This window comes from Thunnus thynnus, chromosome 2 (genome assembly GCF_963924715.1).
Source record: "Thunnus thynnus chromosome 2, fThuThy2.1, whole genome shotgun sequence".
Classification (NCBI taxonomy): Eukaryota; Metazoa; Chordata; class Actinopteri; order Scombriformes; family Scombridae; genus Thunnus; species Thunnus thynnus.
In genome coordinates, this window is record NC_089518.1 from 16,534,322 (window position 1) to 16,548,961 (window position 14,640).

At 43.9% G+C, this 14,640-nt stretch overlaps 1 protein-coding gene across 1 annotated transcript in view; it reads left to right on the plus strand.

Annotated features, from left to right (window-relative positions):
* adgra2 (adhesion G protein-coupled receptor A2) overlaps positions 1–14,640 on the plus strand; it is a 39,190-nt gene that overhangs the window by 14,878 nt on the left and 9,672 nt on the right. The window contains exons 2-4 of the mRNA XM_067606477.1: positions 3,452–3,523; positions 13,406–13,477; positions 14,519–14,590. Coding sequence (XP_067462578.1) covers positions 3,452–3,523; positions 13,406–13,477; positions 14,519–14,590 — 216 coding nt within the window. The remainder of the gene's footprint in view (positions 1–3,451; positions 3,524–13,405; positions 13,478–14,518; positions 14,591–14,640) is intronic.

The window sequence follows — 14,640 nt, forward strand, 5'->3', positions numbered from 1 at the left end:
TTTAACCCCTCAACTATGATACTACCATACCCTGCACAAGGGAAGCTGATGTCTGTGCTTCTGTTTGACCTGGCTCTTTTCATATGACCTCCAGCTTTTTGATCTTCATGTAAATGAATTAGATGAAATGGTTGAATGGGATACTGGAGCCTGACATGTGGCCCTGTTTTTTCTTTACGTAGATTAGATGGATTCAATTAGCTGCTCTGATTTCTCACAGGCCTTTGTGGTCTGAAAGGGTTAAGTGAATGAGAGATGCTAAACACAGCTCTAAGATACCAGCCATAGTCTGGACTGAGTTAGCACGCTGCCACGCCATGTACCATACAGCTTATTGCTCTTGAAAGCAGATTAACTCAATCTGCCATCTGATCTGTCACTTGTGTTGAGAAGAGAGAAGCCACTCGTGCAAAGCCTCAGTAGCGACACAGTACTGAGCAGACATTGGGCCTCCTACTGTAGTAGTAGGACATTTATGATTAAGAAGCTACTCATCTTCTTTGCTTGTAAAACTCTGTTAACCTTTGTATACTCCGGTGATGAAGTGATGCACTCTCATGTGCCTCTGCTGTTCCTGTCACCTGCCTCCAGACACTGCTCCGTCTGTCTGATGACTGTCCAGGAAGTGCTCTCTCCGCTACCCCTGACCTCTGAAACTGGGCTCTGAATAAACAGCTAATTGGCTGGGTTTCCTGTTTAGCCTGATGGGAACGCTGACTATTTCTGTCTGTTTACAGAGTTCTGCCTCTCTCTTTCTCAGAGTTGTACTCTCTGTATTGTTTATGAAAGAACAATGTCCTCGCTACAACTGTGCTCCAAACATCAGGCTTTGGGGATTATACAGTAGTGTCCAGCCTCTGCAACTCCCCTGCATTCCTGAAAATCTGCGCCTTTTGTTGTCTGTGGGAGGGTTTCAGTTTGCTCATTTTGTGGTCTTTGTTTATTTGTGAAAGTCAGCTTTCAAGTCCTGGTGTACAGAGTAGCAGTCTAATTGAAATGTTGTGTGTTGAAATGTCCCAACCTGAGACAAATGAGGCTAATGGCACCATGTGAAATTCATGTTTTTTCCTGATGTGATCATGGACACAAAACACAGATAAATACATCTGTGCAGTTTTTAAGGAGAGTAATTATCAATTTTTTCATAGTGAAGAACGCACCGATATCAGCACTGCTAAAGGTCTATGCACACATGTGCACGCCCAAGCACACAAAAACCAAACATGTGCACAGTCTGACTAATAGTTTTTGGGTTTTTTTTCCTGCATAATAAGCTTAGTCAAAAAGGAACTATCTGTATCTAAACTGTCTGTGTTGAATTAAATGGCTTGTTTCTTTGCCAGATGTGACTTTCTCCTCTCCTATCTGTATTGAATTATTCAGGCAGTTCCGGATCCTCTGTAGCTTTCATCTAGGGCCTGAATCCAGGAGCATAGGCGAGATACTGTGCCCAAAGTCAAGCGAGAGACCTCAGGTCCAGGAGTCATAAGTTCAAATTCAGGCTATACACCACAAGAGGATTGGCTCTGCTCTCGTCTAACATCCACTATAAAATGTCTTGACTCAATAACTGTGATTTATATATTTCATCAGTTCAGTGTGGATTTGTGAACATGATAGGGTTTTTTTGTTGTTTTTTCCAAAGCTTGAAATAAGGCTCTGATCTGGGAAGACATCAAATTTTGAGGCTTCTCTTGTGGAGATGAATACAATTAAATGTGCATTATATGATAGTAATCCCAATGATATAGCACAGCAAAACCCAACATAAAGACAATTTTGGTTTAAATGCTAAGTGAAACAGTCAGAGAGGCCTTGCTTTCACTTTCAGTATTACAGTCATTATCAGCCTTCGTCATTTGATTGCTGCAAAGTTTTAAAAAATAAATTTCTCTGGTTTTTAATTTTGGAACATAATTGTAGGAAGATACTGACTGAGGTGTCCAGGAGAACTGGAGCAGAAGATGATTTACTTTCCATGTTGGTTTTCCTTTTGTTTGTTCCTTGAAGGAATAGCTTTTCAATTCTTCAAACCACAGTGGAGTTACTGACGTGAAGAAGTGAGCACTGGTCAGTTTGTCCCTTGTACCAAGACTGGATGATTAAATCTGGTCATTAACTGAGTTGGAAGGCGCAGAGCTGAAGGCAGTGTTTTTATTGATGTGGCAGGAAACAGGGGGGCCGACTGCTGCTGCTGAATCTGTAAATCTCACAGACTGTTCACAGTCAGCTCCCTCTTTTAAAGGCGCACACACAGCTCCATTCTCTCGATTAAGAGCGCACTTAATGTCGCAAACAGCCCATTAAGTGCCATGTGGTAGGGGCAAAGATGATGTGAAACCGATGGGTGTGTTAATGACGGTGGGCTGTCGCCAGTTAAGGGCCCCTGCTGGACCCTGAGCTCTTGCTGCGGGGACAGGGATCATACAGACATGGGCAGTTTCTGGGGTGTGAACATTCAACCCTGTGTGCTTAAAATTATGTTCATATGCAACTAAATTGCAATACCGAATGAAGTTAGGAAAAGAAAAAAGTCAACCCTGACTTGAAGAAGGAGACAGAATGAGTTGGCTTTTTCAGTATTTAAGCAAAACCACAAGTTTTTTTAGTGGCCTAAAGCTAATAACATGTGGGACGCACAGTGTGAACCTCCAAGTCCATCTAGACTCCTTCTTGTAACTCACTTCCTGAATTGGAAAAGTGTTGTCAATGAACATAAGCCAGGCAGCAGTTACTGGTATGTTCCTTCTAAAGGTTTTTGTAAATGGGGACAAGGTTGGAACATCACAACTATCAGGGGTGGGTGCTATTCTCTGAACATTGTATATGATCTTGTGTCCAGTGAGGCTTGTGAAGGTTGTGTATGTATCTGAGTTTAAAAGAAGGACTGTAAGTCTATGAAATGTACAGCTATCCTGACCAACTTTGACAAGAGCAAGTCCCTCGGAGCAGACTGATTACTGTAAATATCCTTTTCCCATGATCCCCTGTCAGACATCTCAACCTCACTTCCAATGTCCTGGAGCCCTCTGCCCTCCGGTCCGATAAGAGTCCTGTAAGCCAAGTGATTCGCCAGTAGGGAAAGGGCTAATTAACATGGCGTTTGATGTGGAAAGACATCCTTTTGATGTGAAAATGTATGCGAAATGATTATCAAGATTACAGTTTCCCGTCTAATCTTGATGTTCTCTTCAGTCTTTAACATTAATTGGAAACATCTTTGCCTAATGTCTGTTACGTGTGACTGCAGCACCAAGTGGACATGCAATTGGCTCTCATCTTTTACTTTTGACCCTTTCAGCATGTGTTTGGTTAAACCTGACTTCTTCCTTTGCAGTAAAACTGATGTCCAAGATTGTAGTTTTGCATATTTGAGTTTAGCATGATAAGATATGCTTCAGTTTATCCTCAGTGGAATATTTCTAACAATACTGTGGTGTTTCCTTTTTAGGATCCTGAGCCACAACAAAATCGGAATTCTGAGCAATGGATCCTTCTTTGGACTTTATGCTTTGGAGAAGCTGTGAGTAGCCAATTGTTTATCATCCTTTATTAATTCTTCCCTTTTCCAGATTGCTGCAATGCCATATTTATTGTGTGCATGATATATATGTGATGCATCCATGCGTAATCTGTTATTTAGGCTTGCTTTGGGGTAGAGAAAAACAGACAAGGTATCAGTGAGATCTGAGCAGCTCTGTGCGCTTCTATCCAATGGGCTTCTGTCCAGAAGGGAGGTAGATACACTCAGACTGGCTATCGCAGAGTTATGTTGAAAAGTTCACATAATTACACTTCAGTCCTTCGTTATCAGGTAAGCCCCACTCCGTAGGACAAGATAAGGGGATCTCTGGGAGGAGGTGCGCTTTGGCAGCTTCGCCTGTGGCTCACAGACAGTCTGGCCCTCCTTAGTAGAATCATCATCTCTTTGAATGGGGTGTTAGACAGATGATAGACAAGATAATTTTGTGGGGGAAAAGGAATAAGTGGCACTGCTGGTAACAAACAGAAAAAGGACCATACTGGAAAATGTTGCCTGTGAGTGTTGTCTTGTGTGTTGCTGACTTACCACTTTTTTAGAAGAATAAAGTGAGTCCAAAAAAGGGAAAAATGCTCTTAGACTACAGTAGCCTTAGTGACACTTAACTTGTCAACTTTAGATTCAAATAGCAGTGGATGAGCCAGACAGACAGTAAAGGCTACCATATACAGTACAGGACTGTATATAGTATTTGTCTGGACACACCTTCCCATTCATTTGAATGTGAAAGTGTGTCCAGACTTTTGACTGGTACTGTATGTCTTTGGGTTAGCTCTAGGCGTACCACTCCTGGCTTTCTTGATACTCCGATGTGAGAATTTCATCTAGTAAGTTTCCCGCCCAACACAAATTACTGATTCAAGGAGTGTTCTTTTACAGAGCATCCCACTAAAGCTTTATAGCATCCTGGTAGCTAACAACACACATGGAGCAGCTTCAGTCTGGATACTGTAGTCTGGCAGACACTTATTTTGTTGAGGGAGGGTGTAGGGGGCTGGATAGGGATATTAGTTCCACATGCCACTCAGAGCTGCCACCCATGAAGCTAACGAGCTTCTCAAAAATGTTGGAAGAAAGAAAAATATGGTAATTTGCCGTAGTTGTTAGCTTGTTAGTACCTACCTACTGGAGTTCACACCAGATGTGCCAGTCAAGAACAAAAGCCAAATTTGCTGAAGTTGCTGTTTTTATGTCTGCCATGTGAATGCCACGGGTGAATAGTTTCAAGGCCAAGTTCTCAGTTCTCACCTCAACTGTCTTGCACCCTGGTGCACCAAAGACGCCGATAAAGTTGTTGACAGGAAGACCCTAAACTTAGATCCTGTGACTAATACTACTTTAGAGAGAAATAAAGCCAAAGAGGATCTGTAGCTTAAAGTATATGATGTAAAATGAGCTGATGTTGCTTGTTTTTGTAAGTGCGGACAAGGCTCCCTGTAGCGCTGCAGGGTCGGTGGGTCGAGTAACCTGAGCTTACCCGCTAACTGGCCCTTGTACCTGGAGCAGGGTTAAAACTAGCAGGGAGCACCAGGGTAGAGCTTTGTTGCAGGCTCTTAACTAAGAGACCTAGGAGAAAAGAAACAGAACAGGCAGACCAACTTTAACACACACATACTTTTGCTCCACAGAGGGAGATGTGGGCGTCTGGTGTAAGGAGAGGACATAACGTAAATCATGCAGGCCTCATTTCACTCCTCTGCCTCAACCTCTGCTGGCTCTCTGACACACAGCAGTGGAGGTCTGCTCACTCACTCTGACGTCTTCAACCTTTAATTGAGCCCTGCACAGCTTATAATTACATCTGAGCTCATGGGAAAATTGCTGTCTGATGTGAAAAATGCCACATTGAAATTCACCGTTGCAGTGATGGAAGGGTTTGAAGAGCTGAATTCAGAAATTAGTTTACAGTGAAGATTTGGTTGCAAGTTTTGGTGTCTGCCTACTTCATGTGCTACATTTCCCTCCCTGTGAGATTTCAGTTTTGTTTTGTCCGTTCAGGTCTCCTCATTGTTTCCAGTGTGTCATCTACATGTGCTTGTCATTTGGAGCAGTAGTGAACAGTAACTTATATTATGTGGTCAGTGCTCTAATCAAAGGCCAGCCTACTAGGGCTGAGTAAACACACATCAGGGAATTACACTGCATCTCTTCCTCTACGTGACAAGGATAAACAGTCTGCTCCCTGGCTGCACACACACTCTCGCTCTCGGCCCATCTCTGTTGTGACTTCAGCATGTACTGTTACTGAGTGAGTGTGTGTTTCCTAGTATGGGCACCTTTGCTTCTCGTCCAGTCTCGTCATTTCAAATGGGTCTGGTAACTCTCAGACGTGCACTCACACCCACACGCTCACACCAGACGTCTATTCAGAGTTGAATGCAGTCTGATCTGCTGTTGTTAGTGGGAGAATACAGCTCCAGGGCAGGCCACCCTCCTCCAGGCCCGGGCCAGACAGTGCAGCAATCTACACAGTTAGCCCTTTCATTGGGACAAACCTCCTCAAAGCCACTATTGCCTTCATAACCTGCCAAACCACCCAAGTGCAGAGGAGCAATTTAGCCTTGTTTGTTTTTGCCCTCTTACTGGACTACTGTGTTTTTGTAGCTCTTTTAAATAGGCTTACCATCCAACAGCTACATTTGGATCTTGGAATACTTCGTTTCTTTCCAGCTTTTGGGATGAAACATTCATTGAATCATACCTGGCTCCTGTAGCAGTGCTTGCAATATGCAAAATGATCACTCACATACACACACATGCACATACAGGCTATCAGGCCTTCGACACTGTGCTGGTGTACCTATTCGAGTACCTCCACCTCTGTGCACACCCTTTCTGATGGGAGCTGACGCTGGCAGCCCCACTAACGAGCCGGGACCTTTATGAGTTGTGGACAGATCCCAGCAGCCTGTCCTGTGCTGATTTGAGGCGAGGTAATGAGAATAATGAGCAAAGAGGGTCGAGGTAGTCTGGCTCTTGTCCAACTGGGCCCCACTGCACCATGGGACACAGGACAGGCAGGCAAGGCACAAGGGGCCCTCATTACCAGGTCTGCTCACCCTACGGGGAGAGAGGGAGCAGGGAGCAGAGAGGGAGAGCAGAGGGCAGCGATGATGATGGATGAGGGAGCAGCAGGGCGCTGCAGTGGACAGGTCTGAAAGGCAGGAGTGAGGTTTGTGGTTAGGGCTGGTTAGAGGCTCAGGGTGTTGGCAGCATTATAGACTTTGTCAACAAGAGAGTCTGAAATGATCCCTGAATCTACCTGACATGACTGTACTTTTACTTTTCTTGTGCTGTCAAAGAATATGCACAGGAACTGTCATGCAACATTAGCGAAAACTTCACTTAAAACAACTCCATTCAAGAACAGGAAATAAGGAGTTTGTGATTTATGCTGTAAGGCAACAAGAATTAGGGGAAGTTTGCACTGAAACCTGTGACCAATAAGTCATTCAGGGCATGAGAATGTGCAGATGTTAGACGAATCTGGGAAAATGTCTGCACACATGATAGAAAATATACAGTATACAGTATTATCACATTGTGTCTGTTATGATTAAAAGTGATAGTATTTGTTTTACAAAAGGGGAGAAGGGCCACTCAGACCTTGGCTTTTCAGAGCTTTCCTGAAAACCAACCTTGAAATCGCCTCTGCCATGCTGAGCAGCTGGGGTTAGGAAGTAGTCCAACCTAAACAACTTTACCATCTGACACAGGGGAAGTGGAGCCGAAATGGCTAAAGATGGTATGGTGGCTGGAGAGAGAAGGAAAGAGAGGAAAAGGGAGGGAGAGAGGGAACGCACACTCCTGCAGTTTGTCTTATATAAACCTGAGCTTGTTTTCCTTAGCGGGAGATTAACATTATTTCCACAGAGGCTAAGCAAATTACCTTGATGAGTGGGAACAAAACAGAGGTGGGCAGCGCTATACTGTAGCGTGTAAAAACAGAGGAGAATGTGCGGACATGGCAAGGAGCCCCTCTGTCTAGACCAGTCTGGGTAAGACAAGGTTCAGATTGTACCAGCCCACCACTCTAAGGAGAGCTTGGGCCAATTCTGGAGGTCGCACAAGGGAGTTTCATTTCTCCCTCACAGGAGAATGAGTATTTGTGTTAGTATGTTTTCCTGCACACGCCATTGAATGGCCTCCGGTTAAGCAACGGTCACCTAATGAGAGTGCATGACATTAAGGGGCGGAGCGGGTGAGGAAGGGGTTAAGCGTGCTGGAGAGTGGAAACAGAAAGGGGGGTGCTGCTGGAGTTGATAGACTCCAGATGTGTCTTTCAGATAAACTGAAGGAACGGGGTGTGTTTGTATTGCAAGCCTAGCTCAGTCATGACTCTGGGGGTTTATTGAAACAGCGAGCAAGCCCCCTCATAAGCCCATTACCAAATTGTACACTTTATACGCCAGTAACTCTCTCTCTCGCACACTCATTTGGCAAACTTGATATGGTTTCAATGGCATTTTCCTCTGGAGGAACTTGAGCTTTCTCTGGACTTGCTTCCCCCCACTTCCGTTTGTGTTCCTTTTTCTGCTTTATTTTTGCATCTCCCCTCTCCCAGCTCACTGTGTCTCTCACTGTAACTCCCCCTACCCGTTCTCTACATGCTATAGTCCATCTACTGGCTGAAAATTCACTCACGGACATGAGTCTCCCTATTCATTGATAATTTGAATGAGAGGCGTTTGTTCCTGTTTCCTTCCCAGTTGTAAAGCATACTTTGTTTCAACCCCACATCTATTATCTCATTGGTAAAGACGTTCAGTGAGACTTATGAGTCTTTCTGTGCAAATGACTCAATTTGGCACAAGAATAAATTGTAATAATATTATTTCATAAACATTTTTGAGACCAGTAAGTGGAAAAATAGCTATCACTGCTGACCTTGTGACACTTTGGCTTTACATGATTATTAATCTGACAGACAACTATCACGATGTACTGTATGTTCCATTACGAACATAACTAAGTTTCATTGTTACTGACTGCTGTGCAGGCTGGTAGATGTCATGAAATCAACAGCGGGCATCACCCCCTTCTCAAGGCTGCTCCTAAACAGTTTGTGGTTCCAGAGTTTTCCTTGGCAGAATAATCTCCAGCTCCTCTTGCTGCAGACTATAGAAACATGTAATCAACTTAGGAAATTTTACACTTCAAATAAAAGTGTATATTGCTATTTCTGTAGATCCTTCTAAATGCTGTGCAGCTGAATCCAGAGTTTATGTTACTGTCAGTCATGAGCAGAGCTGAGGGCCTTATTCATTTGAACCATATTACTGCGGTGGCAGTAATTGTCCAGGTTTGAAAGGAAGTCACCAAAGTATTTGTCCAGTAGTAATCCACAAATGGTGATTTTATTGATATGTCTACATTTCATGAGCTTCATCTTATGACAACCACTACTTAAAAAGCAATTGGTTTCCAGATGAACACAGACAAAAAGTTGATTAGGCATCCAATCTGAGAGGAACCGGCAAAAAAAATAAAGAAAATAATCTGGGGAAGGGGCAGCAAAGCAGGAAATTAGTATAAAAACAAGAGCTCGGCAGATCCTGGTTTCCTGTTTTTGGGGGGAAGGCAGGAGTACGTTTGGGGCCTGTGTTACAGAGCCCCCATTGTGAGCAAGTGTGTTGAGGAGTAGGGAGGTGGGGTCTGCGGGGCCATACACAGGGACGATTTTGCTCAGTACTGAATCCCCTAACCCACCTGCCCCTCCCTAAAGGGGAAAGCTAGCTAGTTAAAAAAAGGAGAAAAAGGAAACTGTAAAAATAAACGAGCAAGGGCCTCTGCTAGAGACGCCAACCAGACAGGAAATGACACGCGGCACAAAAATGGTCTCCACTGACCTCTGTCAGGAGCTAAGGTGCCAGCTAACCCACTTTGCTTTCTTTTTCCAGCATACCTTTAACCCATAGTTTTGCATCAGGAAATAAATAGAATTACAGCACAGAAAATGATCTCTGAAATGCCACAACTTTCCATAAAAAAATTCCAGGAACAGGAAATTCTTGATTCCAGTCTGGCGATAATGAGTGGCCATTCCCTGGCTTCAGTCATTTTCCCAGCTCCCTCCGGGGCCGGGGGCCTAAACAATGTCAGTGGAGCACTCCAGTCCCTGCTGCTGTGCTCCTGATAATGGAGCACTCCACGTCTGGAGCGCTTTACAGACCGTGTCTTCATTATTACCCTCTTGCTGCCCTACAAGCACGTCGCTCCTCTCCAGCCTGCATGGGGCCCAGGTGCTCATCCCATGTACCCACAGAGAAATGACTCTTCAGAATGGCAGAGGACCAGCGCCATTGGTCAGGAGGAGTTTTTTGGGGAAAAAAAAGACATTCTTAATGTCAGGCTCTGGTGTTAGGCCCAGCGGCAGCAAACAATGGCCTCTTTTGGGCTGGGAGTGAGCTTGAGTCTGTCACAACCCAATCACATAGGCCACATGTGGTGAAGGGGATAAAGCACTGCACTCACAAGGTTACAAAGCACAACTCAAAGAGAAACGGCATCAAATTCCTAAGTCATAAATGTAATGTGTCAACACCAATCCTGTTACTTTTTGAAGAGGGACATGCTGCTGCTGAGGAAGTAATTGTGGTAATCGCTACAAGTTGCAACTTCTAGTCCAACTTCTTAACAATGATATTTTCATGCTCAGCAAGCATGAGGCTTTGAATTATTTCTTGTCTCTGATATTATCCTCTTGCTTGGTGACAGCTGTTGTCATCAGTGTCAAGGTCGCTGAGCTGTGAAGCTGTTGTCAGGGAGGGCACTGTCTGCTCCAGAGGGCACACAGACAAGTCATCGCCTGAGCTTGAGCCCTCCTAGAGCTGGCGTTTGTGATTGTAGGCTTGAAATAAAGTTTGAAATAAATTATCTAAAGAGTTGGGAGACCGATGAGGGGCTGCAGTATAGATTTTGCTGTGATTATGGTGGTGAACAAGGGCTTATATTGGTATTTATAGCTTATGTTTGGGCTACAGTGGCTTGGCTAGTGTATAAAGTCCTGTTGACTCTGGTGAGCTCCTCCACATTCCCCAGCTTGGTGATAAGAGAGTGTATCAGAAGTAGTGGACTGTTGATACTGTACTCTTCAGGCCAAAGCACACACAGCACTGTACCCTCTCAAGCTCCATGTAAAGAAGCAGACTGTAGGAAATGCAGGTGTTTAGCGTGTATTGTTAGTTGAAGACTGGTCAGTACACTGGGCAAAAAGTTCAAATACAGAAAGCTTGAAGTGCTTATAGACAATACTACTGTGGTTCTCAGCATGTGTTTCATTGGCATAAAATCTGTGGCTCAGTGTATGTGTGTGTGTGTGTGTGTGTGTGTGTGTGTGTGTGTGGTCTGGTTTAGTTGTACTTGTGCACATGCATGCATAGGTTATAGTTAAAGTGACTATAAGCCTCCAGAGAAAGACTCAGTGTAATGTCCCCTAAGAGCAGAAAATCTGATGTGTTTGTGTGTCTCTATGCTTGTGCATGTATATTTGTGTGTAACTTCTATTTGTTTAGATTTAGGTATTGTCTCTATTATTATTGTAATACTATTTAAGGTAATTTAATTGAGATTGAGATCTCTTTTTGTAACAGAGACCAGAGGGAGGGGACATACCAACACAAACAGTATAACAAACATCTCTAAATAGTTCTATAATTAAAAGTTTAAAATGGGGGTGCTCTGGTGGCCTAGGGTGTTTAATAACATCCCTACTTTGAATCTATTACATGTTATCATCAGCTTCCCAATAAAGGAATGAAATGCCCCCCCCCAAAAAAGTTTTAGTATTGGTTGTAAATTCTTTCTACATTCAATATTTTGTAATAATAAAACACATTTTATCTTATCAACAGTCAGTAAACGTTTAAGAGCCCATGAAAATGTATGAAGAAGGTTAAAGGCATCTGAATCTAGTCATGACTTGAGTTGAAGTACATCCAAAAGTATTATATGCACACAATAACTCACTGTTGCCAACACTGATATATGTAATAAGACAGAAGTGCAGTTAAGCTGTTTTTATTATTTCTGTATATAACCGACACCTCCCCTGTCAAACCTTCCTGTTTGATATGTTTGGGCAGAACAACTAACATCAAATTTAAAGAAAAGTTGTAGAGGTGTCCTCATTATTCCATTACTCCACATTTTATCTGAATAAGAGCTTAAACATGGTGACCTAATTAGAAATTGGTGTTTACATGGGCTCTGCCTTATTTAACTTGTAATATCATCTTAATCCCATTACAAATGCATGTTTAAATGCATATACACAAGATCAGTGTTACACAGCAAATGCATGTGAAAGGGAAGGAGAGACGGTGATCAGAGAGAGGAAATAGTGGGCAGTGCCTTGCTTTTCATTGCTGCGTTAATGAGCCCCGGGACACACAGACTGGAAACAGCAGTATTGTTCTCCCTGTGCCCCGGTCAACAAATCCTATACAGCTACTGACACACAGAAACACATGTACATTCAGAGCGCGACACATAGCCACATAAAGATTACCGCATACATTGTGACAGACCCACAAGGCCACACACACACACACACACACACACACACACACACACACACACACACACACACACACACACACAGTGAGAGGGCTGTTGAACAGACACACTCAGAATCAGAGAGGTGGAAACATCTCCACCTTTTTTTAAAAAGCTGTGAAGTTGTTGCAAAGTGTTCTGTCTGACAAGCTGGCACGCACTCAAAGAGCTGTGCTGAGCTGTCCAAGGCTGTCTGCTTTGAGACAAACACAACAGACCTCAGCCTTTTGGTCCAAGGCCAGATAGCTTTTCCTCCATCATTATAACCTGTCTCCCATCTATAATCCAGATATGAGCGATGGCTGCGAGAGCTTGGACCAGCAGCAAAATCCCTGATCTCTGACTCTATCCCAGCCATACCGCACAGTCTAATTTTTCTACTGGAAGCCATTTTCTGAAACAATTTTCCTGCCCCAGTCTGATCAAAATAGCTCATCTCTTGGAAAGCGGACAAGACAATGGTTAAGAGATGCCTGAGGTGGTGTGAGGCTGCGTGGTCGAGAATGGTGATGACAGATAACTATTGCGGGAAAAAAGGACCAGAAAGTCCCCTGAGGTCTTGCCTACCACAGTGGCATCCTGGGTAGGGATGGAATAGTGAAAAATGCAGCCTGTATACCGCAGCGTTAATGCATGTGAGCTCCTGTAAGGAAATCCTCCTCCTCTGTGATGAGTCCAATGGGACCATGCATTTTTCATGCTGTAGGAACACAGATCACATTCTAACCCGCGTCGGCCATGTCCTGCAGATAACCATCCGTCTCCTGACCCGCTTTAACATCGCTATTCCCACCTGACCAATAAAGAAAGTTCTTGGATTCAAAATCAAATGCAGGTTATAGCTGATGGAGGGGGGCATGTGGCTGAATAGTTTAACACATGGGTGTGGGTACGGAATGGGAAGAGGGTGGAGAAGAGTGCAGCAGACAGTATCAAATTAGATCTTCAAAGAAAGTTAAGAGAATTAATATTTATAGTTTGGCAGTGGCCAAGTTTGTTGTGGGAAGCGTCTTTTTGAAACAAGCAGAAAAACGACAGAACCCCTTGCTTGCAGTTTTATATTCCACTAATATTTTACTTGGTCAAGTATCTGGATTTTTCCTGCCTCAAGCCCAGGTGGCTGATGGGATAAGATTTCCTATCTGTGTGCAGAAATACCCTGCTGTGTCCTGCTGGAGGATCCAGGTTAGGACATGTGTATCCACCACTCCCCTTCATTTTCACTTAAAAAGAAGCCTTCTCCTGATGTTTCAACATCATCCCTGCATTCATTTTCTCATTGACCTAATATTTTCTCTTTCTCTCCAGGGACCTCAAGCACAACTTAATCAGCACCATCAAGCCCGGAGCTTTCCAAGGCCTGTCTGAGCTTCGGAAACTGTAAGTAGACATTAACATGATTCACATTCCATTCGGGTTAAGAGCAGCAAATATATTAACAGAAATCATAAACACAGGCATGGAAATTTTGAATTGTTTTGTATGAGACAAATGAAGGAGTCAGGGTAGTTTTTTACGATATGAACAGCATTGTTCCCCAATTTCACAGTTGAAAGAGACAAACCCACATATCCCCCTCATCTATCTTAAGTGTGCACTGTTTTGGCAGCTCATGGCAGATGTCATGCATTATATTGAGCTCCTAGTGTTAGTGTGACCATAAAGGGCCTCCTCCGTTAAGTGTTTTTGCTGATACTTGCGGGGGCCTGCGATCTCATCTCTGGTGCCCCGCTCCACCACCGTGGAAACCTCAGGGCCACGCAGAGGCTCCTCACACGTCATTGGATGTGACAGGGTAGATGTTCACAGCCACTCGCTGCTCACTCCTTGTGTTTTTGGACACTGAGGTCTGGTTGCGGCGTGGGTCGGAGCTGGTCGTCTGTGCCGCGCCGCGTGACTCCCCTTCCCTCCTCCCCCTACTTGTGTTTTCCCTGCAAGGTCTGGGGCTTCTCAAAACAAACAGGGGGAGATAAACACATGCTCTGGACAGCTCTCTGCTGGGTAGTGTCAGGGGTGCAGCAGAGCAGATCCCTCTCTGGCTGTGGCTATACATCACACTCAGAGGTGGACAGCAGAACAGGGGCCCTGCTTTTGGTGATAAACTTTTACTGGGGTCCCATGGAGTAGAGATAAGGGAAAGTGGCAGGGTCTGTGGACATGCTGATTTAGATTTAACTTTCTAACCTCTGCAGTGCAATATAAAAGAGCAGACTGTAGTGGAAAATACTATGCAGGTACCAGAGGCAGAGAAAACCCTTTACTTGTGTTATTTAAATAAGGTTCAAAAGAAGGTCCTGCAGTTTTCTAGCGTTTGATCTGATATCAGAAGTCACGATATCACCATCTGTGACTGAGTAGGTGAGATGAGCCCTCTTGAATCAAAAATAACCAATGCATTCTTTTGTCTATTCATACTTTTAGTGACCTATCCAACAACCGCATTGGCTGCCTAGCTGCAGACATGTTCCAGGGGCTGACCAATCTCACTAAACTGTAAGAGACAAATAAATTGATTCCATAAAAATATTGTACTTTCTGTGTCT